A 27,386-nucleotide genomic window follows, 5' to 3' on the forward strand; every position below is an offset into this window, starting at 1 on the left:
ACATTGAACCTCAACTTTTTACTTTTCCATAATATAAACTAGCCATTTCTATAACAACAAATGAATCTAATCAGTAAAACCCAAAATCCCCCCTTCTTTTTAGTCATCAAGTTTTTGATACCTTGCTAAGCACTGGTGGTAGTACTCAAATATTGTCATGTCCTAAATGTGGTACAATCTGAAAAGGTTGAAAAGCCCTGCTCCAAAGCACCTGAAGGCAGGACAAGAAGCAGTGGATAAAAACTTACCAAGGAGAGAAGCAACCTGGAACTAAGAAGAAACTTCCTAATGGAACAGCTTGCCTTCAGAGGTCCTGGTGCTCCATCACTGGAGGCTTTTAAGAGACTGGACAGCCACTTGTCTGGAATGGTAGAGTGTCTTCTGCTTGAACAGGGGTTGTCCTAGAAGACCTCCAAGGTCCCTTCCAACTCTGTTAATCTGTTAACTGTTGGCTGTGTAAGGCAGGATGAAGACCATCAACTTAGATGACTGAAACAAGTTTGTGCCAGTTCACAGAGGAGGATCCAGTTACCAGCAGGAATTGCATTCTGCCGATCCCTTCCTGGAAAGTGGGCACCTCTGATGCCCTTGGTGATCCTGCTTTGCGGTTGCAGCTTGCAGAAGCAAAATGCCGTGTCGGGCAAGCCTCTGGTCTCATCTGACTGGCCTCTGGCATAACTACTCTGGCTTAGCTATTGTAGCTGGATCATCGTGAGGAGATAGGTAAACCCATTACTGAGACATCAGGACAGGAAACCAGGGCTTTGGACAGGAAGATTTTATTGGAAGAATTTCCAGATTGAAGCTGCTTGCTAGTGAGGATACAGTGAACTGCTTTCTTCAAGCTCAGCCTGGATGGCCATTGGCCAGGAATGCTGAAATGGGAAATTCCTTCATTGGACACTGAGTTCAGCTAGATGATCTTCGAGATCCCTCTGGTTCCTTGAATCACAATCCTGTGGATTCATGATTCTGTGCATACTGTAACATCGGAATCAAAGTTGGGGAGGGCCTCGAGGGCCGCTGGAACCAATCCCTGCGTTCAGTGCAGACCTGTTTCAAGAGAGCACCAACTGCCTCTGGCTGACAGCTCTGGGGGTTTCTCCTGACCCGTCTTGCTGTTCAAAACTTCGAAGAGGAAGCCGATTTTCTTACTCTGCTGCTTCCCATCCTGCCCTCCCGTTGCCCCAGAGAGGCCTCGTCCTCCGCTCCCTGATGAGCAATCGTCTTCTGCCACGGTGGTCTTAGCCCCTTCTCTGAAGTAAGACATTTCTTTTGTCATTGTGGATTCAAAAGTTGGGGGGAGGGTGTTTTTTTTTGTTTTTTTTACTTTTCTAAGTGAAAAGCAAAACCAGGTCCCAGGCCCTCGCTTGAGAGTTTTAACTTACTACAAGAGCAATTTTTTCTTGTCTGCAACATCTGATCTGATCATTTGGCTAGGACAGGACCTACTGCAGCTGTGCTACAAGGGGGATCATCGGTTTATGATGTGCTCTTTCTTCCTAGTAAGGTACAATTTCTCAGATTACAAGCAATGTATTGCTACTTTTTATTTAAAAATGCACCAGACCCTCATTAGCTCTTAAGAAAATAAGCAGCATAACCTTTTATCTTGTAATTGCAAATGAATGGTTGTGTTCGTTCACAACCAGTGCTTGCTTTGGGGACCCATTTGTGTGACCGCTTATATTTGCCAGGCTGAACGTTGCATCCCTCGTACAACAGATGCAGTCTTGCTGCTTTCCACTCTTTCGAAGAACTTCATTCCGCTGTTTGCTTGATTGGGATCTGCGACACAGCCGTGGCTGCCTCCATCCCTTTCATGGTGGAGGAGGAGGAGCAGAGGGGGGAGCCATTCTTTCACGCCTCTAAAGTGCGTCCCCCCCAAAAAGCTCCACATGGAATCCTGCTCGGTCCACTTCCACGGTGTGGATGCTGAAATTTCCAAGGACCTGAAAGAGACATACGGATAAACGAGCTTTGAGCTAAGCACCTTGTGTGATTCCTGCCTTCGTAGCTCTCGGGCAGCTGGAGGGAGCAGCCTTCCTTTCCCTCCACGGGGGAAGCCCTCGACACCCCCCCACACCCAGCCACCCCCATATTTTGGAAGGTTTCTGTGTTGATCTCCCTGTAGCTCCCAAGCCTGCACAGCAGTCAGCAGTCCTTCCTTGGAGGAGCTGTCCAATATGGGGACTGTTCACCTACCGCAGCTTCTGCCAGGATCTCCTGCAAGGCCACCCGGTTCCTCGGTTCTTTGGTTACCAGGTAGAGGAAGCCACCACCGCCAGCCCCGGCCAGGCTCTGCCCATAGACATGGGGCTGGAGCATCTCCATGACCTGCCGGACCACCAGAGGCTCACAGCCAGGGGCCATCTCTTTCTTCTGCAGCCAGTACCGATTCACACACTGGCCCAGCAGAGCCAGGTCACCTGGAAGGAGAAGGTGATGGCACCACCCCCAGCTGCTGTCTGGATCATGGGGGTCCAAGCAGCCCCATAGCACTAAAGTCAGTCTGTCCATTCTTTCTCTATGGGACACACTGCATTTGGTCTGCTTGACTGTCCTCCCCTTCCGGAGAAAGATTAGGGGGGGTCACCCTTCCCTTGGGGGGAAGGGCAAAAAGGGTGTCAACACTTAACGGGAATGGGGTATGTGTGGGTAGTTCCCCTGGCTCCCTTCCCCAGCCAGATGTCAGCCTCCCACTCAGCCCAAGCACTTCGATGCTCCCCCGTGACTTCTGGCACCATGTTTGCAACCAAGGAGCTTTTGCCTCCTGAATACCCTGGATGAGGGCAAGGCCTGTCTTAGTCCAGCTGTTGCCTTCTCTCCCTTGAGAAAATGGGCAGTTTATTCCTACTCCTTGCTTTCAGCTGTTTTTTTTAACCAATTAGGTTAAAAGGGTCTCTTATTTCACAATTACTCAATTCACTTAAAAACCCTCAAATCAAAGCCTTTCTGAAATTCCCATCTGTGTCCCAGGGTCTCTTCCATAAGCACACTGACACTCTCCCACTGCCAAAATGTGGGGGTGTCCTCCAGCCATTCCCTGACTGGCCTGGGCTTTCCTGCTCTGTTCCTGGCACAGTTTCATCTCAAGTGGTGGTACCTTGTTTGAGGGCTTGGGCGCATTCCTCGGCATTGCTCACCAGGGCACTGGTGGTCTCTACCACGGTGGGCAGCCTGGCGTACCAGTTCCTTAGAACATCCTGCAGAGAAAAAAGGCAATGCCTTTCAACACACGCCTCTTCCTTCACGGTCTTTGTATTGATGGAGGGCTAAGAGATGCACTCTCCGCCTTGCGGTGTCCACCTTCAGCTTTGGGGCAGCCATAGGCAGCAGACCTGCCACCATTTCCCCCACTGGTGATCCATACGTGCCACGGGAGGTGATGTGGGGGAGGGGGGTAGTTGAAGGCAACCAGCTGAATGTGGATCTTCTCCTATCAACTGAACAGGCAGGTTCAGGAAGAGGCGGGGCAGGGCACAGCTCCTTTGCTGGGGTCTTCTTCCCAAAGGAGAACTGTTCAAATGAGCTGAGCAGGATGGCAGGGGCAACTTAGAGAGAAGGTCAGACAGGGCCCACCCAGTCCGTTTAGAATAGCAGGTGGATGATATCTTGGAGTCCCTTGTAGTGGTTATGGGCATACAGAGGCACAGCAAATTATTGTTTTCAACATCAAGAGTACAGGAGGAAAAGGCTGGGGTAGCTACAGATCAGTCAATGTAGCCCCGTTTCTTGAAAACCCTGGAGCAAGATACTAAGTAGTGAGCTTATAATTGTTTAGAGAAGAATGCACAGCTTGACAAGAGCCAGGATGCACTTAGCCAGACATAATCTTATTTGCTGAAGTAACCAGGTTAGTTGACCACAGGAATGCAGTAGAGACACCATCCCTTTTCACCAGTGAAGCATTCAAAAAGTCCCTAATTAGGAGACCCTAATCGAGAAGAAGGGACGCGGTGGCTTAGTGGGTTAGGACGCTGAGCTTGTCGATCAGAAGGTCGGCAGTTTGGCGGGTCGAATCCCGAGTGCCGCGTAACAGAGTGAGCGCCTGTTACTCGTCCCAGCTTCTGCCAACCTAGCAGTTCGAAAGCACGTAAAAATGCAAGTAGAAAAATAGGGACCACTATGGTGGGAAGGTAACAGCGTTCCGTGCGCCTTTGGCGTCTAGTCATGCCGGCCACATGACCACGGAGATGTCCTCGGACAAACGCTGGCTCTTCGGCTATGAAACGGAGATGAGCACCGGCCCCTAGAGTCGGAAACGACTAGCACGCATGTGCGGGGGAACCTTTACCTTTACCTTAATCAAGAAGACAAAAGAAGCTGGGCTGGACAGGCCATCATTCAATGGTTGACCAGCCAACCTTGTCAGTGGCTCCGTGTCAGGTGAGAAAGAGGGGTCAAGTGGCTTTTAGGACTCCACCTGAAGCCATGCTCTGGTCAATATGTTTATAAATGATGAGAAAATCAGGAAATCTGACTGAGGTTTGCAGGCAACCCAGGGAGAATAGAAAAAATCTCAGAGGACAGTATTGGGATTTAGCAGATTTTGAAAGCCTGGAACAACAGGCAAGAGCTGTGAGTTCAAACTTCAGCGGGGCTAAACACAAAGCCCTTCCTTTATGCAAGGAGAGGCAAAGGTGTGAGTTTGGGTGGGGGCAGGGAACCATATGGGGGGGGGGTGTTTCAGTATATGGAAAAAGGATCTGGATGTCTAGGTAGGTTGCAAGATAAAGCTGATCAGAAGTATCGGAATGGCTGTCCTTTAGAAGATGGGCAGATGGCTCAGGGTTGTTCCAGAGAACAGGAGGAGAAAGAGAGTGTTTAAATGACAAGGTAGATTTAGTTGGATGTCCAACACTAAAAGCTACCCAACAATGAAACAGGGTATCTCTTAGGGATGTACATCTGGCGAGACCGTGAAAAAGGGCCTTTCTCTAAGCAGCATCGTGCCCCTGGAAGTACAGTTGGCCCACCCCTTGCTGGCTTGATCAGTGGGCCTGGGGACCAAATGGGGATGGAGCTGATCAAGTGGTTTGTCTGAATGCTGCTGCCATAGTGGCACCAAGTTTCAATTTTTATGTTGGAGATTCTAATGTTAAAAGCCACCCAGAGTCCCCTGTGGGCGAACTGGGCAACCATATAAATTTGTATGAATAAATGTATGAATGAGTAACTGACTAGGAAGGCATTGGCCTCTCCAACAATCAATCTGTTTAGATTGAGGCTGGAGGAGCATCCAGTGGATTGCACTAAATAATCGCCAGAATTTCAAGCTGCAGATCCACTGATTCTATGAACTATTAAACAGACCACTGTCACATCCGCTGACAGTGAAGCGCTGAAGGTAAGTGTGTCTTGGTAGGGATGCAAAATGTCTTTTTAGGACACCAGTGCTATTTTTTAAAAATCCAGATTTGGACCATAGGATTACTAGAATATTCTGACCGAAAGCTCTAAACCCTGATAAAACCATGCCTCTTGTGAGAAACAAATCTCAGGTTTTCTTCCAAGTTGTCCTTTGTGGTCTGCTGCAGAAGAGACCTTTCCAGGATGAATGCTTCTGTTCCTCTGGCTGGCCTTGAGTGGGTCTCTTAGACTCCCTTTTTCTATACTTATCTAATCTTACACACATACACACATAGAGCAAAGGTTCTATATACACATGTCATTGGGAGTACTTGTGCAGAATGGAATGGAATGGAATAGAACAGAACAGAACAGTGACAGCTATGAAGCAATGGAACAGCTGCCTCCTTAGTTGTGGGTGCTCAGTCGCTGGGGGTTTTCAAGCCAAGACTGGGCTGCTGTCTGTCTGCAATACTGTGAGGATTCCTGGCCTGGGCAGGTTGGACTAGAAGGCCTCCGAAGTCCCTTCCAACCCAGGTCTGTTGTCTTACAATTGTAGGACAAACAGGGTGGTCCAATTGCTTTGTGATTCCAGTGAGTTGGGGGTTCCTGACCCTCCCGCCTCAATCTGGTCAACCTGTTTTGCTGACCCATTACCCTGGAGTCTGTGGGTCTCTTTAGGGAGGTGTTGGTGACTGCTGTTGTGTAGATGGGTTACTGTTGCTGCTGTGTTGAGGCTATGGAGTTGCACACCATGAGGGTCCTTAGCTCAGAGGCAGCTCAACAGAAGGGAAGGAAGGCTGCGATAATGCTGGAAAAAATAAATGGAGAATATAAAGCACTGGATGGAAGAAGAAATGAGGCAGGAGCAAAGAATGGAAATTTGTGGGACATACTTGATACAGAATAGAACAGAACAGAACAGAATAGAGCTGGAAGAGACCTTGGAGGTCTTCTAGTCCAGCCCCCTGCTCAAGCAGGAGGTCCGATACCATCTCAGTGAGATAATTGTCCAGTCTCTTTTTATAAACTTCCAGCAATGGAGCGCCCACGATTTCTGGGAGTAAGCTGTTGCATTGGTTGATTCTCCCCACTGTCAGGATGTTTCTCCTTAATTCCAGGTTGCTTCTCTCCTTGATCAGCTTCCAACCATTTTGTCCTTCCCTTTGGTGCTCTGGTGAACAACCGGTCCCCCTCTGCCTTGTGGCAGCCCCTCAGATACTGGAACACTGCTGTCATGTCTCCCCTTTCTTCTTTTCCAGGCCTTTGATCATCTTAGTTGCTCTTCTCTGGATTTTTTCCAGTCTCTCAACATCTTTTTTGTGATATGGTGACCAAAATTGGCTGCAATATTCGAGGCGTGGCTTTATAAAGTGGTACCAGTACTTCGCATGATCTTGATTCTATGCCTCTGTTTATACAAGATTGTATTAGTTTTTTTGGCTGCTGCTGCACACTGCTGGCTCATAGTTAAGTGATCATCCACTAGCATACCAAGGTCCCTCTCACAGTTACAGCCTCCAGGCCAGGTCTTGCCCATTCTGTATTTGTTCCTTTGGTTTTTCCTGCCTAACTGTAGGACTTTGCTTTCCTCCACATTGAAACTCATTTGGTTGGATAGGGCCCATTGTTCAAGTTTGTCAAGATCTTTTTGGATCCTGAGTTTGTCTTCTGGGGTGCTGGCTACTCCTGACAGTTTGGTGTCATCTGCAAATTTGATGAGTTCCCCTTCAATTCCCTCATCTAAGTCATTGATGAAGATATTGAAAAGTACTCGGCCTAAGATGGAACCTCGTCGTACCCCACTGCTTACTTCTCTCCATGTGGATCTAGTGCCATTGAGGACTACTCGTTTAGTTTGGTTTGTTAGCCAGCTACAGATCCATCTCATCTGGTGGTGATGTTGTCTATTCCACCTTTTTCTAGCTTACCAAGGAGTAGGTTGTGGTCTACTTTGTCAAATGCCTTACTGAAATCTAGGTATACTACGTCCACTTCGTTTCATTGGTACACCGCATACACACACACACACTGGTGTGTATATCTTTCTGCATGTGTACATACGTGAATGGATATGTACGAAATGTAAACATAGTTATGAGATGGAAAAGATACTTAAATTCCACTGGGATAGAAATCTAATAAAGAATTAAGTAATAATAACAATATTGAATTTGCCAGACTTCCTCATGGGGGGAAAATGGCAGATTGTCACAAATGATGGAATGTCAATGCGGTGAAGATCATCGGCCAGGTGTTAAGCTCAGGACAGCACCTCTCCGTACAAGGAGAGGCCAGGAGAGTGCCCATTTGTGCTTTGGAAAACTGCTCCTTGTGAGAAGACCCAAAAGATCCAAAGGGATTGTAGAGCTTCCCTTGAGCTGGATACAGAGGCCGCGGGAGAGAGACAGAGCTCAGAGCCACAGCAGAGCCTGCAAAGGGCGTTGGGTTTGCCCCGTCTCAGCACACACTTTCTTAAACACATTTGGAAGACAAATCACAGTAAAAGAGAGATCTTCGAGGCAACAAAGCAATCAAGCTGCCCAGTAAATGATCCTTCATTTCAGGTTTAAGTTAAGAAGCAACAATTTTAAAATACTGAAAAATTATTAAAGGTAAAAAGCTTGCCAAGTTTAAATTAAAGAAGCTGAAAGCAGACTAAGAGGACAATTGAATTTGGATTTATTATTTTAAAGTATTTTTTTAAACAAGTAGACAACACAATCTTTCTATGGGAAAGATTTTTATTTGGATTAATTAGGGACAATGATTGGACAGTTTTGCAAAATAAAAGTTAAAGGAATGTTACTAAAGATCATCTGATTACTGAAGGACAGTGTTTTGAAGTGGATTGAAGACTTAACCATTTAGAGAAAGTTGGACGGAGTCCCTCTTTTACTTTTATTTCCTGAATCGAAAGAGTTATTAGAAAAGTAGTGAAATTTGCAGAAAGAGTCCATAGCAGTTACAAAATTATCTCTGCTCTGTTCTGACATTTCAGGGCTGCTGGCTTTCTACTGTGTAGCGGTGCTGTACCAATTGTAAAGGGGCTGCTTGCGAGTAACCAGCACAGACATGCCACTATCGGTTCTCAGGTCTGGGAGTTTTCTTCACAGCTCACCCAGATACTTCTGGCTCTCCACAGAGTTGTCAGAGGAGAAGCTCACCTGACATTTTCAGAGCAGGAGACCATCCTGTGCCAAGGAGCCTCTGTGTCAGAACCCCTAATTCTGAGGGGGCTCTTTTCTTTCTCAACCTCAACCTCTGTTCTCTCTATACTTCTGGGTTCTGCCATGCTCCTGGAGGGGAGGGGGCAAAGCACTGCCGGTTATTGCTTTATTTTCCTCTGTGCTACACTGTAATACTTGGCTGTTTTTCTGCATACTTCCTCTGTGAACTCTCTCCCCTTGATGTCAGCTAGCAAAGCAGGGAGGAGAAAGGAATGGTTTGAAGAGCTGACAAAACTTCGCTGCAACCCTGAGACAACCTGGTGTTGTCTCCTCTTTCCCACAAGGGACTTAACACCTGGGGTTTGGCCCATTGGAGCTGACTGGATGGACTATGGGGTGGGGCTTGGTTGGGGCACTTTTAACCTGAGTGGGAAACCCTCAGATTCTGTCTATTATGCCTGCTATCAGCTTCTCCTAATAAAAGTTCATTTTGGAAGAAACTGCTTCCACAAGTTCTGCTTTCTTAGAATGAGGTTTTGAAGTGGGCCCTGACACTGCATATCACCTGGAGAGCAGATCTAGGCCAGGGACCAGATTTCCTTATCTTATACCTTTTGATTGGACCTAGAGAAATATGGCTAATTCACACCTCACTAGTTCCAATGGAGCTACTCTGATCCAATTCTATTTGTCTACTGGAGGTCTGCAATTATTGGCAGACAGAATTCCAAAGTACGGTAGCACAAGTTTGTACTTTTCATAGGAGAAAATCTGTTCCACACTTTTTTTTACAATACAAGCTGTGCATTATTTTGGCTGATTCTTGTAACCTTGAGGCATTTTCATGTGAATTCTATAGACTGTAACCACCTTTTCATCTAAGTGCACTGAGGAATCTTGAGACTAAGAACTAGGCACAAGCATGTGCAAAGCAAGTGCTAGTCACAAGATGTGCCTCCCATACCTGGAGCAAGTTGCGAGCAAGGCGGGTCTTCCCCGTGTACAGCAAGAGAAGGTGCTGGTTCAAGGTGTGGATGAAGCCTTCTGGGGGCATGATCTCTTCCACTTCGACCTTCAGTGGCAGCTGGGCCTTTGAGCGACCAATTTTCAGCCCTGGGACCAGCCCACCCACCTGGTCTTGCCATCCGCCACCTACAAAGGATAGCACAGGGGCTCAGAACCAGGCCAGGAAGCTCTGGGTCCAGGAGTCTCCCCTCACTGCTCCACAGCAACTGTCGGAAATGGGCAAGAGAGGCACAGAGCAGGTCATCAGTCTCAACTCCTCTTTCAGGTAAGAAGTGAGAGTTCCAATAACATCCTATGACTGGGCTGGGGGTGGGTGGGGTGTAAGGATGTGCTGTCCTTGCCAGAGATCAAAGAGGGACCGGTACATTTCATGGCATTTTCTTAGAATCTGAGAGTCAGAAGGGAAGGGGCCTCCAGACACATCTAGTCCAACCCCCAGATTGTCTGAAGACCTCCAGGGAAGGGGAACACACAGCTAATTCTGCATTCCCATCAGGACATTTTTTTCTAATATATAATCTACTTCCCCACCTTTTGGTATCTGGTGTTCTTGGTCCTGCTCTCTGGGGCTGTGGAGAATGAGTCCACTCGTACTCTGTGGGATAATGCTTACTTCTCTGAAGACAGCCACCTCATCTCCCCTCAGACCCCTTCTGCAGGCTAAATATACCAACTAACTAGAGTTAGTTTTCACTCCTGTACATCTAGCCTAAACTCACTTCTGGTTGTCGGTGTCCATTTTAGATTCTAGTGCTCAGAACTAGGCAGAGTATTCCAAGTGGGACCTGACTGAGTGAAAGGCTTAAGATCTGGACTCCCTGCTCCTGTTAATACATCCACAAGAAGCCTTTGCCTTTTTTAGCAGCTGCAACACACTGCGGATTTATTCTCCTCTTCTACTGATGCTAGGAAGAGTTGGCTAAGACAGCAACAGGAGAAGCTCCTTACCTGTGGTCAAAACCTGCTCCAAGTGCAGCACAGCATGAATGAGGGACTCGACATTAGCACAGCGCCCAGATACCCGATACAGCGATGCTATTACTGCGCCTGCCAGGATGCTGCTTGTCCCTGTGGAGGACACAAACCGACACAAGTGTGACCCAGGGACAAGGCGAACCGCCTTTCAGTCCTCTGACTGGAGGTCCCAAATGGACAAGGAGGAGGGTGCTTGACCATCAATTGGGGGAGGGGAATTCAGAGCCTCCCACTTTGAATCCTCATAAAATCTCAGAGCTGGAGGACCCTGATGGGAAGACTGCAGTACCCGCAGCTGCGGATAGGCAGATCATTTGGGGAAAGCATTGGGAGGCCTCAATCCCAGAGAACGTTCCCCAAAAGTAGTTCTCAGAGCCATCCCCTTCACAAAATGGTGGGCTTGGTGATAAGGGCCAAGTGGGAAAAGAGCCTGACAGGAAGGGGGGTAACTGGGCTGGTGGAAAAGCTCTTTTCAGAGGGAGGGAGGCATGGAAAGAGGCAGCTGCTGTCATAATGCCCCAGCCCTCATTCCCCTCCCCCTGGCCAGGAACCTGATGGACTTCTGGAAGGACCCAGATTGTTGGGGGCAATTAAGCTGACTTTGTAATAATGCCGCTTGGGTGTGTGTGTGAAAGCCCTAATAAGCAGGCATATACATAGAATGAAGGCTACTGCTAAGCTTGTAAGCCGCCCTGAGTCTTCGGAGAAGGGCGGGATATAAATGGAATTTTTTAAAAAAGGACCTGAAGAGCTGGCTTGGCCATCTGGCCTGGAGATCAGAGGGGGCACAGCACACAACCCTGCTTGCCCCAGTGGTTGCTTCCCAGGAATCTTGATTGTTTTGCACTATTTTCTTTCTCTGCAGGGTTGTTTTCTTTGGGGGGGGGGAATGTCATTTGGTATTGTTCATGTTTTAATTGTGAATCCTCTAGTCACTAATGGGCAGCTGGATGGATGGATGGATGGATGGATGGATGGATGGATGGATGGATGGGCGGATGGATAGATGGGCGGATGGATGGTCAGGTGGATGGATGGATGGATGGATGGATGGATGGGCAGATGGATGGATAGATGGATGGATGGATGGATGGATGGGCAGATGGATGGATGGGTGGATGGGCGGGTGGATGGGCAGATGGATGGGTGGATGGGCAGATGGATGGATGGATGGATGGGCAGATGGATGGGTGGATGGGCAGATGGATGGATGGTCAGGTGGATGGATGGGTGGATGGGCAGATGGATGGGTGGATGGATGGATGGATGAAGGGTCCTTGGTGCTCTCTGAGCTTGGTTCTTGCAAATGTTTCATTAGCCAAACTAGGTAACAGTGGCCAGTGCTAGTGCCAAACAAGCTCAGAGAGCACCAAGGACCCCTCATTTCAACTCTGAGCTACAAATATTCTCTTTTATTGAGAATGAATGAATGATAAAGTAAGTGTACTTCTAAAGGGAAGCAATTTCCATGGCTTGCTTGGCCTCTCAACCAACCCACAGCAGGCCGAGGGCCCCCACCTACCCAAGCCTGATCCATGGGGCAGACGAGACCAGGTATGAAGCTTGAAGCCACCTCCAAAACGTTCTTGCAGCTGTTCTCGCAAGGTTTGGGGGGACAGGAGATTTACAATGTGAGTGCAGACCAAGGCTGCTTTGAGCAAGGCTCCTGGAAGAAGAGGCAGAGTTGCAGCAAAGACCAGAGAGGAGGAGCAGGCCAAGCCCCTCAAACCTACCCTGGCCCTTCGTTTCAGAGGCCAGGTGCAAGGAAGCCTGAACTGAGGAGCAGGCATTGGCCAAAGAGTCATCTCAAAGGCCCAGCCGAGACTCAGGAAAGAGCTTGAAGGCTTATGACCAGGGTGCAATGAAATGAGGGCGGGAGCCTGAAGGCCTCCTCCACTGGGCATCAGCCATAGGACAGCCTTTCAGAAGAGGAAGAGCAATTCACAATACATCTCAAAGGCTGACGGGCAGGAGAACAAAGTCAACCATGCCATAACAATGTCCTTTCCATGTCCTGGGTGTCATTCAGGTTGGCTGAAAATACTCTGCCAGGTGTTCTACGAGCCTCTTGGCTAACTAAGACTGTCATTAGTTCCAACTAATGGACCCAAACAGATCGGAACTCCAAGGCTTGAAGTTTCCTCAAAGAACATATTTATTGGCTACATAATATCAGCACGGTCAAAAGTGAAACCAACTCTAAACTTTCCCCCCAGGAATTCAATGTAACTAAATGCCACACTTCCCTCCCCCTACTATGCCATTGATCACGCTACCCAATGAGGGCAATTGACAGCCGCCATGACACTTCTCTCCACCTTCCAGCACCTGTAGGAATGACCTTGGTTTCCACTGGATCGCTCTGTATTTAGTCTAGCAATGCTGTAGTTTTCTTCCCCCTCTCCCCCCCCCACCTATGGCAACTGAGAACGAGAAAGACGGCTTCAGCCAGGTTCGTTTCAGAAGCTGAGAAAGACACAACTTCTCCAGAAGCCACAGGAGATCATGGCAAGCGGCCTGTTCTGTACCAGCCTGCTACCGGCCCTGCAGCAAAAGCAGGGACAACCCCTTTACAAACGGCAAGAGGCTGGAAAAAAGCCTGCCAAATTTATTAACATAAAACAGAGCAAGACAAGACACCAACCATGAAACAGGAGCTATGAAACAGGAACTATCCAAGCGGTTGCCTTCAGCAAACCAGCCCTCCCACACATTCCCCTTAAATACAGTTCAGGGCGTGGCCTCTCTCTGCCTCCTTCCGAGGTGCCCCATTGCCTTCCTCTGTTTACTCCTGATTGACTGCCTCCTGCGTCGGGCGTCCTTGAACAGGGCCAGCTGTGGGTCATCTTCATCTACGCTGTCAGGCTCACACAGCTGGGTCTCCGTCGTGACCAGGTGGGAGGGGCCTGGCTGAGGGCTCTGCGGAGCCTCAAGGCTATCATCAGCAAGCTCTTCAACACCCCCCCTCCTCCTCTGAGTCGTCCGACCCAACTGCCGAACCCACAGGCTGACCCTGAATCACAACACGGCCCACCCTCTTGGCTTCCCATTCTGACTCCAGGGAGGGACAGCTGGACAAAAGATGCAGGTTCTCACCTGGCATATGCGGCTGGGAGTGATCCCTCAGGTCTTCTAGGTCGCGACAGACCAACTCCACCACCACCTCTCCCTCCAGGCTTCCACTGGTGCTGATCAGCTGCAATTCCGGTTTGGCAATGCGTTGTGCCTGGGCACCGATAGGCCTGCAGCCGTCCACCAGGACAGCCGCGTCCACCACTGCTCCCCCGTGTTCATACGTGATTGGAGGGGTGTCACTCCAGCCCCCTAGAAAACACGGGTCATGTTACCAAAGGTCCTCAAGACAGATCCCACTGACAAAGCTTCAGCTTCTACCCCTGGAATTTCTTGGCTCAACCCTCATCAGGCATAATGTGGCCCGTCTCCTGCTCAATTCCGAAACCGATCTAGTGAAAGCCAGGAAGAGCTTTGAGGCTAAGAACCACCAAGAAGGATGATGAAGGCTTGGGCAGAAAGTGAATGGTTCTGCTGCAGACCTCTGGCTGCCCTTGTCCACAGGCAGAGGATGTTGCTATGGCCAGAGAAGGAAACGGGGGGGCCTCTGCTACTACAGAATTAGCGGGGAGGTGTTGAAGCAAAAATGACACCCCTTTTCATTCCATGCAGAGAGTTTGCACATAGTGAGACGTTGGTGGCCAAGCAGATGGGGAGGTTCCTAGGGAAATAAAGGAGATGTTTCCTTCACTGCATCTACTGCATGTTGCCTATTGAAGAAGAGAACAAAGCACGGTCCTCGGAGATGGACAGGGCCTGAATCAGGCATCTTCCAACCTCAGTCTGCTCAGGGCTTTTGGCACGTGCCAATCCCCACTATTAGCTCACCCAACTGCCCCGGGCCATCGCTCCCTCCAAGCTGCAAACCAGACAGATTTTAGCCAAGTGTTTAGCCTAGGGGACCAGCCTTGGCCCCAGGCCCCAGACCCTCTGCTCTTGCCATACCAGAGAGGTCGATCCGTGCAGGGCACTCCACTCTCACCCAGCAGCCCAGGGGAGGCAGCTCCACCTGCCAGAGGCCGATGAACCGGCAGGAGAGCAGGACGGCCCGGCGGATGAGGATCTGCTCGGCCCCCTCATAGTGTCGGGCAGCACGAACCAGCAGGATGGGTCTGCAAGAGGAAGGGAGCCGGGCTGCTGGGGGCCTCTGGAGGGCAAGTCCCCTTTGGAAGGAGGGCTGTGCTGCCCTCAGAGACACCTTCCCAAAAAGCAGAGAAATTTCCCCAGAGCCCCTGGAGCACGGCAGACCTGTTGGACCCCCCTGGAGCCTCCTGGCTGCAAGGAAGGATGGCAGGGGTGAAGCGCCCCCCCCACGTGCCACACAGCCTCCCTCGAATGGCTCAGCTGCTTGGTGGCAGCCTGGGAGGGGCAGAGCAACGGCCCCCAGCTGCCTGCCGTGGGGCAAGGGGTCTTTCCAGGGAGCTGTGGGGCCAAGAGATAAACAGGGTCCCCGAGTGAGAAGCTGGTCCTCTTGGCAGATCTGCTGAGGCTGCCCTGTATCTCACCCCCACCCCCACTTTCCAGTACCTGCTTAGCCATTTCTTCCTCTCCACGGCAAGCGCCTGTATGCCCAGAGTGATGTCTCCCTTCTCCAGTTGACGGAAGGCAGCAGCCCAAGCAAGGTTGGCGGTGGGGCCACTCCGTAAGCCCCCCTCTCCTCTGGCCATGCAGCCCAGGAGATCCGCGATGCACGCCAGTGTCCGAGCAGCGACTCCCAGATCCCCAGCAGTGGCAGCCACTATGGAGGAAGGAGGGCCAAGAGGGGCTTCTTCCAGGGGGCTGGGAATTCTCCCTCTCCTGCCCCACTGGCACACACCTGCCGGGAACACCACTCAGAGCCTGGGCAGAGGGCTGGGCTAAACAAAACTCTCTCCCCAACCAACAGGGGTGCCCCCCCATCTCCCAAAGGTGGTCTGGCAAAGGAAGATGCTTGGCCTTAGACAGAGGTCAGCAAACGGGGGGCTTTGTGGGCCCTCCAGACCCGCTTCCTTACCCCGGTCCAGGGTATCCAGCAGCGCCTCCCCAAAGCCATCCAGGACAGCCGAGCGGATCAGGGGCAGGAGGCTGCAATTCCTTTGCTGGGTCAGGACCCGCTGGATTTTGCGCTGGGCCTGTAGGAAAAAGATGGCCTTGCGGGAGGCCAGTTCCGCCTCCTGGTCCAGATAGGCCCTCATCTCCTTCCAGGACATGCGCCAGGCCCTCCTCCAGGACTGCAGCCGCCGGGTCTCTGGAGAGCCCAAGAGCCACAAGAGGTCCCCGAGGTCCAGGGGCTCAGAGGCACAGAGCACAGGGAAGAGACGGGCATTCAGCAGGCAGCGCTTGTCCGGTGGGACATCCGGGCTCCACAGGTCCTGGCTCCTACTCAGGTGAGAACACAGTGGAAGCAGGCGGCAGTGGCAATGCAAGTGCTCGACTACTGTCCCAGAGCAAAGTCCTGAGGCATGAGCAGTTTCAGCAGATCCCAGAGGGCCAGCCCAGCCGAGGAATGGGCAGGGCTGCCCTGCTGCTGGCAGCTAGGCTGGCCCCCTGAGAGCAGGGCAGAGGCCAAGAACACCAAGACCCAGGGCCTGTAGTCTGCCAGCCATCACCTCTCTGGCCAGGATTAAAACTGCATGTTCGCTAGCAAATGTCCGAGTGAAAGAGAGAGCAGCAAAACTTGGAGAACGTTATCTCAATCCCCCAAAGCAATAATACCAGATAAAAATGTATCACTGCCACAACAATAGATTTCCCTTATTGTTTAGCTTGAGACTGCACAGTGGGGTGCAACCCCCCCCTTTTAGCTTCTCTCTGCAGTCCCCATCGTGCCCCCATCTGGGAGTGGATCAAAGAGTGGGCCTAAGGGAGAAGTTGACTGTTTCTGCCTTGTCCTCTGAAGACTACTTGCTCATCCAGGGGCAAAATAAGCTCGTGCTCACTGCACGTTGCGTTTAATTTCTGGGCCTCACTGAGTTCTTCAAAGGTTGAAAACAGACCAGATTTGAATCAATCTGGCCTTGCAGGGGCCAGTGCAGCCCCCATCCTGCAGCTGCTCCCAGGACATGCATCCAAACTCTTCCAGCACTGCAGCTGCCAGACCTTGAAGAGTCTCAAAGAACATCACTCCAAGCCCCTCCAAAGCTCTAAACAAATTAACCCCAGGTTCTTCCTGGCACCCATAAGTGCCTGGTATTAAAAAGAACCCGTGATATGGAAACCCATCCTCTGACCACAGCTTCCCTGCCTCAGAGGGACTGGACATCCAACTGCTCATTGTGAGCCCACCTGGATGGATAAAAAAAACATGCAGCATCCACAGGCAGAACTGAGGAGCTCTTTGGAGTATCGTGGCCTCACCAAGGTGTATTTGATCACATACCGTATTCCAGTCCGGTGATACAAGGCTGCCCATGGCAAGTTCAAGAAGGTGCCATTCTCTTCGGATGCTGTACTCTGTGGAGAACAATTTCTGGTCTCAGAAGTAGCAACCCACTAGAGCAGTGATGGTGAACCTTTTAGAGACCAAGTGCTCAAAACCCGCCCCATCCCTGCTCTGCCCCACCCTCAGGGCCACCCACCACTTCCACGCCGCAGCAGATGGCCCAGGCAACCCAGCACCGCCATGGCCACGGTCTTTGCCCGCACCCCGCAGCATCATCTGCGCGCGATGGAGTGCGAGGGCAGAGTCTTGTCGCTGCTGCAAGGTTGCCATGTGCTTGGTTGCGCTGCTCTGTGCGGGCCACGCCCGGGGGTGACTCTCCTCCAGGGGGGCTGTTGGGGAGGAAGGGGCTGCAGGGGGAGGCGAGGCTGGGGCGACGGTGCACATGCCCACAGAGAGGGCTCTGAGTGCCATCTCTGGCACGCGTGCCATAGGTTCGCCACCACTGCACTAGGGAGATGCGTGATGGTCTCTGCTGGGGGGCTAGTGGGCTTCCATGTGCAGGTAGCTGCCCACTGTGAGTACAGACTACTCGATTACAAGAGCCAGGGGTCTGATCCAGCTTCTCTGTGTACTACTAAAATTCTTGTGTCCCTAACCGTTACCTGGATGAAACCATGCGCCATCAGGCAGAACTTTTTCAACCAAAGTACTCCAAATAGGCTTAAGTTAAATAATGCATCCAAAATCCAGGATTCATGACACCCATGGAACTGATATTTGGCAAATTTCAGAAAATATTTTATGACATAAAAACTATCATAAAGCATTTTATGATATAGTATAAAATGTCGTAAGACATTTCCTGTGCTGATGTTTGGCTACGCTATACAGTTCAACAGGGGCTACTTTCAAGGCAAAAACAGAATCTCTGAAAGTACCCCTCAATTTTGAAGAACTTTTCCAGTCCATTAGAAGGTCTGCCATTGTTGAAAGCATTGAGGAATCCGGTAAGGGAATCTCTCTGAAACCATCATCTGGGATTTGGTTTGTTCTTCTGGATGGCTCAGGGGGCTGAGAAGGTGGGAACCTGCAGGAAACTTCCAGAAGCCTGGAGAAATTCCCCACATGGATCAAAATGAGCATCTTGCACATACCTGCCAGTCATCATGACGTCCACTCAGAGTGAATACTTTGCAGCTCATGCGTCTCAGCCGGATCACGTGTCCCTGAATGACCACGTCCTCAAGTAAGTGGCTTCTGAGAGCCATGGAGGAGGAGGCCACATCCAGCCCAGTGAGGAGGCAGCCGGAACGGACGTGTAAGGGGCCCTGAAGACAGACCAAGCAGCCACCTGTCCTGCTCAGGCCAGAACCTGGACACCTCAGTCCACAGGAGAGGCCTGAGGGCAGCTTTGCCTCAGCAGTACCGCAGCTGCTTGGCATGCAGGCAGTCCCAGGCAAGGTGGTCAAAGCCCCTCTTGAAAGAGGCCAGCACCACCCAGCCCCTTCATTCTTAGGCTTGTTGCAGTGCAACAGCACCCCATCCTTCCCCAGGCCTGCAAGACAGCCTTCTCCCAGGAGCTCTCTGGGCCAAGCAAGACATCAGCCCAGCATTATGGGCTATAGTGGCAGATTAGCTACATGGAGGCAGCTCCCTGCACCTGATGTACCCAGGGGCAACCTTGGGCATTTCCTCACCATCTCGGGCTCCGGCCCTTCCAACTACCCAATCCTGCCCCACATCTGTGGGTGATCTCTGGCACTCATTCTGCACCAGTTGTGACTTTGGGGGCCAAGGGGGAAGAGAGAGAAAGAAGACCACGTGCCCACCTCCAGGCTGCAGTGCTGGATGACGCTGCCTGGCCCCACCGCCACGGCTCCCTCCAGCAGGCAGTTGGTGACAGAGCAACCTTCCTCCAGCAGATGCGGCTCCTGTGTGGCAGAGAAGGGGGAAAGTCCAGGAAATCTCTGCCAGGCAGGGTTGAGTGGGGGGGCTCACAGAGAGCTTTGGGAGAAGCTGCAAGACTCGATACTCCCTCCGCCCTCCTCCTGCACAAGAATGGGAAGCCTGCAAGCTGCAAAGAGGGACTTGCCTCCTCAACAGGATTTGGCGTGTCAGGACAATTTTTTTATCCTGACTGCTGACTGCATGCAACTCCATCTCCCTACGGACTCCCACCACTCCTGTTTCCTAGCCAAGAGGCCACCTTCACGAGAAGGCTGGACTGGTACTTACATCCACGTCAGAATGGGCCACCTTGCAGAAACCACTGCTGTGGGCATCACCCAGATGAGGGGTGAGGTGGTAGATGTGGTCACTCGCAGATGAGGTCATGTAGTTATAGGTGCCATCAGGGAGGTAGGCTGGGAAGAGAAGGATGCCGTGAGCCTGCTAGCAGCCGTCACCGGCTCAGGGCCCTCCGTGGGCGCCAGTTCTGCCTACCAAGCCAGAGACTTTGGCCCTCCCTGGGAGGCAGGCCTCTCGCCCTCCCATTCTCTCCCCTGAGCTGGGGTTCCAGATCCTCCCCTCCCCTCCTCCCATTCCACCCACGCCATCACCAGCAGGCACGCAACGGGAGCCTCACCCATTGTGAGTGGCACCGTGCGGAGAGCCTTCCACAGCACAGTCCGGGCACTCCGAACTGTCCCAGAGCTCTGGGCATCCCCTCCTCCCATCTCTGTTCTGCGTCCAGCCACGAAGGCCTCCTCAGTCACTGCCTGGGCCATGCAGAGGAGCAGGTCGAAGAAGAGAGACAGCTGGGGAGAGAAGAGAGTCAGCATGCCAGCCTTCACCCAGGGAAAAGGAGTTGCCAGGCTGCCCGTCGCTCTGCCTGGGGAAAGATGGGGCCCATCGGAGGCTGCCCTGGCTCCCACTCTGGGATCTTCCTCTAGGAGACTGGCTGGCCTCCTCCAGGGAGTGGAAGGGAGCTCTTCTCCTTGGCTGCTCCTCCGGGTTTTCCCACGAATGCCCAAACGGAAGGGGGCTCCTTTTGGCCCACCGGGCCCAGGCAGGGCTTCCCCACCTGGAGGGCCGGGGCTCCCGAGTCCAGCCCCATGTAGGTGCAGGCATTGAGCGGGGGGATGACGTGGGTGGCCAGAAGCTGCTCTGCTGCTCTGGAGGAGAAGAAAACGACCCCACACACCTGTCAGAGAAAAGGGGGGGGAGCTCTGAATTTGTGGATCTGAAGAGGCTGCTCCCCCCCCCATGCCAGTCCACTGGGCAGACTCAGCCGCCTCCCTACCCACAATCCCAGCCCCGCCAAGCTGCCACTCACCAGGGGGACCTTCCCATCAGGCCCCAGGCACCGCTGGATCTCCTCCTCTGAGCTCTGGTGGAGGATGTCTTGCACCACCCCCTGTGGATGCAAAAGGGGTGAATAGACTTGCAGGCCACGGGTCTTCTGACGCTGCTGGCGGCACCGGAGGGGGACAAAGGGGCTGCGTCTCTCAGGCAGTCTTTGCTGGGCCCATTCTGCACCACCACCCCCGCCCCAAAAGGCAGGAAAGAGCTAGAAGGAGGGAAAGTCAAATAGGATCCCAGGAAGAAAGCAGGGGACGGGGCAGACCCCCCTCCAGGACCCCAGGCCCTCTCCTCCTTGGGACTAGACACAGTCCTGCATGAACCTTCAGGAGTGCCTCGCCCAGCCAGCAACATCTGGGTGGCCAGAGAGAACAGCTGTTTCCTTTTCCAGGCAGCCTAAGCCAGGGCACCACGAGCTGCCCCCGTACCCCACAGGAGCCTCTCGGAGAGCCTGGACTCCAGACTGCTGGCTGGGAGGGCAGGAAGGCCAGAACCACCCTGGGTCTCCCTGTCAGGGCTGGGGTGCTTATCTGGAGGCTGTGTTCTCTTCGCTTGTTTCATGATAAAATCCAGCTGTTATTTAGACTCGGGTTTTGCCCTCAGACGGAGCCTCCGAAACCATGTTTTTGTTATCCCCGTTGGCCAAATCCCTAGCAAAGAATTGGGGTTTTTTATTATGGCCAAGACAGAGTCCTTCGTTATTTTGGTTTTACTTTATGTCATACTCTTGTTAGCCTCCTTTGGCAAGAGGTGACATTTTAGAGAGAGCAAACTTCACGGGGAAAGCCGAGGAGAGGCCTCTGTGTTGGAGGCTGTGAGGCACAGGAAGAAAGTGCCCCCCCTACATAAGCAATCTTCCCAGGAGGCACCTGAGAGTCCACAGAGTAGATGCCATGTTGCCTGGCATAGGAGATGCTGGCGGGCACTGCAACCACTTTCACCCCCTGGAAGCTCTCCCAGTCGATTTCTGCAGAGTGAAACGGGTTTCACCAACCAGCCAGCCAGCCCTCCCTCTGAGAGCTGTCAAGCCCCACAGATCTTCTCAGCAGGAATCTGGGCCCCAAAGCCGGCCCTTCAAGGCCAGGAGGCCCAGCGCAGAGGCCCTTCCCTCCTCCAGCAGCCCCTCCCACTCTTGCCTCTGTGACGAAGGCACACAACAGGTAAGGCAAGAGTGAGGGGCTTGCTGGCACATTCAGCCCCTCCACAGAAGAGGGTTCTGTGGGCTTGCGGGTCACCCCCCGCCCTGCAAGCAGACTCACCCGGCATGGCAGGGACAGTCAGAAACATATCGGTGCTGGAGACCCACACGCCTGGGGGAGAACCCTTGCAGACCTGCAAAGACGCAAGGAGGAAGTGAGAACAAGCAACTGGGCAGCTGCCCCTGGAAGCCTTCAGAAGGGTGAGGTGGGTCCAGTTGCCCCCCAAAACTGGTGTGTGTGTGTCTCTCCTTGTCCAGATTATCCTGAGACATTCAGGGCTGCTTTTGCAGGTATTTACTGATTACCTAGATCAGACATGTCAAACACAAGACCCGGGGGCCGGATCCGGCCCGTGAAGTGGTTTCATGCGGCCCGCGAAGCCATCTTGGAAACAGTGAGGGAACGGCCCCCACTCCCTTGGCCCTGGCCCAGAGACCCTCCTCCTGCCAGAGACCCTCAAATCTGTCCCACTCCTGTCCAGGCCCCCATAGGCACCCTTGATTCGAACGATGTAGAGCTGGCCACGCCCACCCAGTAGGCCATACGCACTCTAGCCATGACCACCCAGTAGGCCATGCCCACTCTGGCCATACCCACCCGGCCCCCTGAGGGCAAGCGCAATGCTGATGTAGCCCTCAATGAAATTGAGTTTGACACCCCTGACCTAGATTAATATGTATGTTTTTCTTTTTGCTGTTACTGACTGTTACGTTAGGATGTAGTTAGCTAGCTCTCTTTATAATATATATTTAGTTTTTATATTTTAGTTTTTATATTTTTGTAATTAAAAGGTATTTAGTAAGATTATGCATCGTGTTTTATTTCCTTCCTTCATGCACATCATGCATTCTCTGAAGCACGGTCCTTCGCCCTCTACTAAGGTGATTTATACCTTAGCAGTCTGCCCAACCGGCATGCAACTCTGACCTGCAAATGATCAATGAAGCGACCACATTAACCATTAAAATGAGTTAAAAGATCAGGAAGCCATCATCACACCAAATGGACCCACCCCACCCCCAAACCCAAAGCCCTTTGGAAGACCAGGACCATCGGCATTCCAGAAAGAGGAATGCCGTTCTGTAGGGCAGGTGCTGCAACAGAGGAGGCTCACTTCTGGGGCCCTTGTACGTGGCCCCGGGCAAGAGAGAGGAGCCTGGGCATGCCTCCCCCGGACCCCATGGGAGGAGCCCAATAATGGAAGACAGGTGCTCCTGCTCAGATCAATGCCATGAAGGGTCTTGCAGGTGATGGCCATCTCCTGGATGCATCTAGAGCTCCCAAGAGCCAGTGCAGCTTGCCAAGCAGAAGGGGAACGGAGACACACCTGGTTTTGCATTTTGGACACCTGCAACTTTCAAATAGTCTTCAAGGGCATCCCCAAAACAATACCCAGATGGGAGGTAAAGAAACCATGAGTGGCAGTGAACGGGATGTCCTAGTCTAGGAAAGGTTCTTGAGGAGGGGTCCAATTCTTGTGCAGGTGGGACCCTCCCCCAGCTTAAGGATGAATTCACCACTACTTTGACCCAGCCATCTGTCATCTCCTGGGAGCCTTAACCAGTCGGGAGGGAGGGATCTAAATTCTAAAGCACAGGTGGTGAATTAACAGCCAGCAGGATCCTATGGGACCAGCTGGCTCATCGCAGGAAGCCCAGGAACTCTACCGGATTTGCACAGCCAGAGAGGATCTGAGGAGCCTTCCTCACAACAGCCTTGCAGGTGATGACCATCTGACTCCCCTAGCCTCAGGGGGAACTGAGTCACGGGACGGGGCCATTGCTCAGGTCCTCCTTCATCGAGACAGTTGGCCACAGCTGGTGGCATTTGCTCTTCTTCCTACAGCAGCATCTGTCTCTGCCACCGTTTCATCTCTCAGAGCCCCTCCAGACTTCGGGGGAGCGGGGAGTCCGGTTTGCAGGACCCACGAGAAGAGAGAGGCCCAAGGCCAGCACTGTCCACTCATTCCAGAATCTCAGGAATAATCCAAGATCCCTCTGGACTCCAACGGGATTCATTACGAGCCTGGGACAGCCTGATGGAATAGGTCCCAACTCCCTACAGATCTCACACACCGTGATCTTGTCTCAAGGGACCGATGTTAATGTTCCCCATCTCCAGATCCCATCAGTGCTGCCTCAAGATAAAAACGGATCCAGTGCGTGACCCTTGCTGCGATCTCCAGATTATAAGTGCCAACCTGGCAACAGATCAACAGCTCTGGCAGGGAAACCCAGCAAAGCCAGCCGAACTCATTTCATCAGCAGGATACACAACCGGCTCCAGCAGAGCAAACACCCAGCCTCGCCCCTCCCCTGGGCGGATGGCCAGCGCCACGCTCCTAAGGGCAGGTCTCTGAGAGGGAAGTGCCCCCCAAGGTATGGCTGGCCCCCACCCTGCCCCTTTCATGAAAAAGACTTTTGTCAGCAGGCCTGGGGACCACGGATGGAAACGGAGCCAATCGAGCGGCTGATTCAATTGTCCTGTTTATTTATTAATTTGAAAACTTTATATTGCCAACTACTCTGCAGCAATGGCACATCTCCCCCCCCCACCTCACTCACCCGCTCTGTCAAGGTGGCCAGAAGCCTGTCCAAATGGCAGGTGAGTGCCTCGGTGGGGGCCGCAAGGTCTTCGAGGGGCAGGCAGAGGAATGCGCGGCTGCAGTCGTCAAACAGAAAGTCCCGGCCCTGGCAGGAGGGGAGCATGTCATTGGATGTCCTCACGGGGAGGAAGCCAGCCTAGAAACCCCAGGCTCGGTCAGCCCCTCAGCCCCACCTACAGACCACGGGGGAGGGAGTCCCCTTGGCTGCTGGGAGCTACTCAATAGCCGGTCCCACAAATGCAAAATGCAGCAAAGCAGAAACAGATTCTCTGCTCACCATGTGCAAGACAAGAATCCTGGCCTCTTGCAAGACGTCGGCAGTGACCACCTGGAGCAGCAGAGAGGAGAGATCTGGATGTGCTCTGGAATGGAGAGACAGGCCCTACCCGGAGACCTTGGGGAACTGCTGCAACCCTACTGGCACGGAGCACCAGATGGCTCTGTCTCCACCCCAGTTCCATACCTAGACCAGGCAACAACGCTCCTGCAGGGGAGTACAGCAGCAGACTGAAGAAGAGGCTGCTTAACGCCAGCCACAGCGTGGGTACCTCATCTCAGACTCCCCAGGGCACCTGGCAGGGCCTTTCTGCTTCAACCCTCCAAGCAATGCAGATGCCCAGCTGGGCCAGAGGCAGCTCCCACCCCAAACTGAGGTTCCAGGGATGGTGGTGGTGGGGTTCTCACAAACAGATTCCAAGCCCACCGTGGAAGAAGTGCAGTCCCGGCTGCTGACCTCTTAGGGGCCAGCTAAGCAGAAAGCAGGAGCTGGGGATGAGGGAGATGTTGGGGCGCTCACCGTATAACCGGCCTGAGCACTCAGGTGTTCTGCCGCCACCAAGAGAGCATTGAGGGTGGCCCCTCCACTGCCCACCTGGGCTTTGGGGTCTTCCACAGTGAGGAGGATGGTCTCTCGGCCCAGGGAGCCTCTGTCTCGGCGGATCTCCAGCTCTGGAAGGCAAACAAAGGGTCTGCGCGGAGTCTGGGCAGGACCAGCCTGGCAAGGAGGCTGCCAGCCGCCCAGGAAGCTCTAACTGGGTTGCCACCAGGGCCTCCCCCAAAGGCAGGAGCGGCGAAAGGGCTTCCCGGACACCAAGTGAGCTGCAGTCTCGCTGGAGCCCTTGCACCCTGCCGCCCCTTGGCCTGCTCGGGCTCTCCTTGGAGCGATTGGAGGGAGGAGGCTGCTGCGCCGGGACCTCGGGGAACGTCGTCGGCGCCGTTCCTACCTTTACCCCCCGCCCTCCTCTTCTCCTCCCAAACGGCTTTCTTGCCCGGAGGGGCTGCATCTGCGGGCGAGGCTGCTTTCCCCCCCCGGGGCTTTCCGCAACTGAACTGCGCTGAGCAGCCGGGTGGCTGCTTGAAGGAGAAACCGCGGAGCTCCGCACGGCCGCTCTGCCTTTTTACCGGCGAAGCGGATCAGCGCCGCCTCCGACCAGATTCGGGCGAGCTGGGAAGCCAGAAGCCCCGGGGCGCTGCCGGACCAGGGCGGGCTTCTTCTCCCCGAAGGCGGCCGGCGCTCCTTCCCTTCCTCGGCGGCGCTCGAGTCTCACCTCTCTGGAAGGCGAAGGCGCTGTCCCGGTGCTGGCAGGTCAGGACCACCACCGTCCAGGCCGCAGCCATCCCGCCGGCAGGGCCGCCTAGCCGGGAGCGGCGGCGAGGTTCGGAGGGGCCCGGGAAGCGGCGTCCGGCCAAGTCCTGCGGCCTCGAGCTGGCCCTTTAAGGCGCGGGGCAGGCCGGGAAATGCAGTCCGCCGCACGGGCGGAGTCGCTGGAAGGGGCGGGCTGGAGTCGGTCCGTCTCCCGGGAACCCACGGCGCGGCCCCCCTCTGCCCGTGGCCTAGCCAGGCGACCGGGGGCGGGGAGCCGGCGGCGAGAGGCTTCTCCGTCCGCCCGCCCTCGGGTCGCTCCGAAGGTTAACGCGGCGAGTCGGGCGGAGAGGTGGAAACACGCCCGCGCGGCGGCTTCCCGCCTTGTTCCCCCGACGCCGCGGCCCCAGCGAGAGGCAGGCGGGGCAGGACGAGCCGCCGCATCCCCGACCTGGCCCGGCTGCATCGGGCCCGCCGGCTGGGGAACCGGAGCTGCGTCCACGAAGCCCCCCGCCCAGTTCGCCCCAGGGTCGCTCCACACAGGTTGCCCGAGACGGAGCCCGGAGGAGGCACCGCCGGACACCCGGGAGGCCCACCCGTGGTGCTGGGCTGAGCCGGGCCCAGGTGCTAGACCCGACCGAACTCAGCCGTGGTTTAAGGGACATCGTGGTTTGTCCGCAAGGGGTGGACTTGGCTTGCTTCAGGGAGCCGGCGAGATTGGCCGGGAGGAGGCGTCGGGGGAGCCCCCAAAGACAGCCTGGCCGCGGCTTCGCCCTCGCAGGGTTAGGTTTAGGGGGCGCCCCCGCCCGAGGAGCAAGGCCGGCCGAGGAGGGGCTTCCCCGGCCAGACTCGCGCGCCACGCCAAGCCGCCGTCAGGGCCGCGCTCGGGGGGACCGGCCAAGCGGCTGCCTTGCCGGGGCAGCGGTGCGGAAGCCGCACTCTCGGATCGGAGCCCAACGGGCCGCGCGCCAAGCCCGCCCGGATGCACCCGGCGGCACCGGGTGGGCCGCGCCGGGCGGGGCTCCAGACGCCGAGCGCCCGCCGCGGGCTCGCGCTTCTCCCTGCGCAGGTTGGACGGGGAGCCCGCGCGGGGCGGGGAGAGCGGAGCCGGGCGGCCAGGCCCCCGTCCCTTCCCTCGGCCGGCATCAGCGCGGCGGAGGCAGAGCAGCCCGGCCCCCCGCCCGCTGACCCCGATGCAGGAAGCGGAAGACCCCCGCCCGGCGCCCTCGCCTCCATCCGGGCTCGCGCCGCGCCCGGCCCCGGCGGACGGCAGCTCCTCGCCCTCGGCTGGCGGCGGCGGCGCCTCTCCGGTGAGCGGGGGAGCGGGGGGAGCGGAGCGCGGGCTGCCTTCGCGGGAGAGCTGCGGGGAGGCGGGGCGCGCCGCGTGCCTTCTCCGCTCCCCGCCGAGCGCCCGCAGCCCCGCGCGCCGTAGCTGCCGCCGGCGCAGGAGGGCCGGGGAGGCTTCGGGGCGCCGCGCGGCAGGGGCGCTGCCGCCTCTCGCGTCTCTGGCCGCGGCCCCGAGGCGGGCTAGCAGGAGGCGAGATCCGCGAAGGCCGTGGCGCGGATGGGCTGGGCGCGGTCGCCGAGACGGCTGCTCCGCCGGCCTCCCTGGCGGGGGAGGCTCCCGCCGGGACCCTCTTTCCCGCAGCCCCGCGCGCCTGGCCCGGCCTCGGAGCCCCCGGGGAAGGGGCGGGCGGCTGGCCGCGCGCCGGCCGCGAGGCGCAGGCAGTCCCCGCGCTTCCCT

At 54.4% G+C, this 27,386-nt stretch overlaps 2 protein-coding genes across 9 annotated transcripts in view; one reads left to right on the plus strand and one right to left on the minus strand.

The window, feature by feature from the left end:
- The window catches only part of COG4 (component of oligomeric golgi complex 4), a 59,381-nt gene extending 49,910 nt beyond the window's left edge, over positions 1-9,471 (plus strand). Inside the window, exon 20 of one of the 4 annotated variants that reach the window (XM_081335614.1) lies at positions 8,354-9,471. The gene's annotated coding sequence lies outside the window, so the exon portion shown is untranslated. Of the gene's footprint in view, positions 1-1,697; positions 1,865-8,353 lie in introns of those variants that run through there. The other 3 variants (XM_081335613.1, XM_081335615.1, XM_081335612.1) reach the window with 3 other exon arrangements.
- On the minus strand, positions 1,732-26,211 carry FCSK (fucose kinase). 5 transcript variants are annotated; one of them, XM_081335608.1, is made up of 23 exons: positions 25,608-26,200; positions 24,857-25,008; positions 24,338-24,388; positions 24,020-24,145; positions 21,516-21,588; positions 21,126-21,223; positions 20,231-20,311; positions 19,979-20,098; positions 19,541-19,712; positions 19,192-19,319; positions 18,786-18,887; positions 18,111-18,284; positions 16,954-17,027; positions 15,589-15,953; positions 15,123-15,333; positions 14,541-14,707; positions 13,620-13,847; positions 12,046-12,189; positions 10,497-10,616; positions 9,487-9,674; positions 3,107-3,206; positions 2,206-2,429; positions 1,732-1,952 (listed from the first exon to the last, which is right to left on the minus strand). In XM_081335608.1, exons 1-23 carry the CDS (start codon positions 25,675-25,677, stop codon positions 1,869-1,871), a joined length of 3,252 nt encoding a protein of 1,083 aa, XP_081191734.1. In that variant the 5' UTR covers positions 25,678-26,200; the 3' UTR covers positions 1,732-1,868. The 5 variants fall into 5 exon arrangements, 4 of the variants coding, with proteins under 4 accessions (XP_081191734.1, XP_081191735.1, XP_081191736.1 ...); XM_081335609.1 differs by lacking the exon at positions 12,046-12,189 and having other exon boundaries at positions 25,608-26,204; XR_014027455.1 differs by lacking the exons at positions 1,732-1,952; positions 2,206-2,429 and adding an exon at positions 6,010-6,163 and having other exon boundaries at positions 3,105-3,206; positions 25,608-26,209.
- Positions 26,212-27,386: the final 1,175 nt, after the last annotated feature.

This window comes from Vipera berus (genome assembly GCF_964194415.1).
Source record: "Vipera berus genome assembly, chromosome: 10".
NCBI classification, from domain to species: domain Eukaryota; kingdom Metazoa; phylum Chordata; class Lepidosauria; order Squamata; family Viperidae; genus Vipera; species Vipera berus.

Coding starts and splice junctions, on each gene's coding strand:
- FCSK (XM_081335608.1), bottom strand. CDS start 25,677: ATGGCTGCGGCCTGGACGGTGGTGGTCCTGACCTGCCAGCACCGGGAC. Junction 15,954..16,953: donor TATCACCGGACTGGAATACG/GTATGTGATCAA, acceptor TCACCTGAGTAG/GAGCCAGGACCTGTGGAGCC. Junction 3,207..9,486: donor TTGCTCGCAACTTGCTCCAG/GTATGGGAGGCA, acceptor TTTTCTCTGCAG/GATGTTCTAAGGAACTGGTA.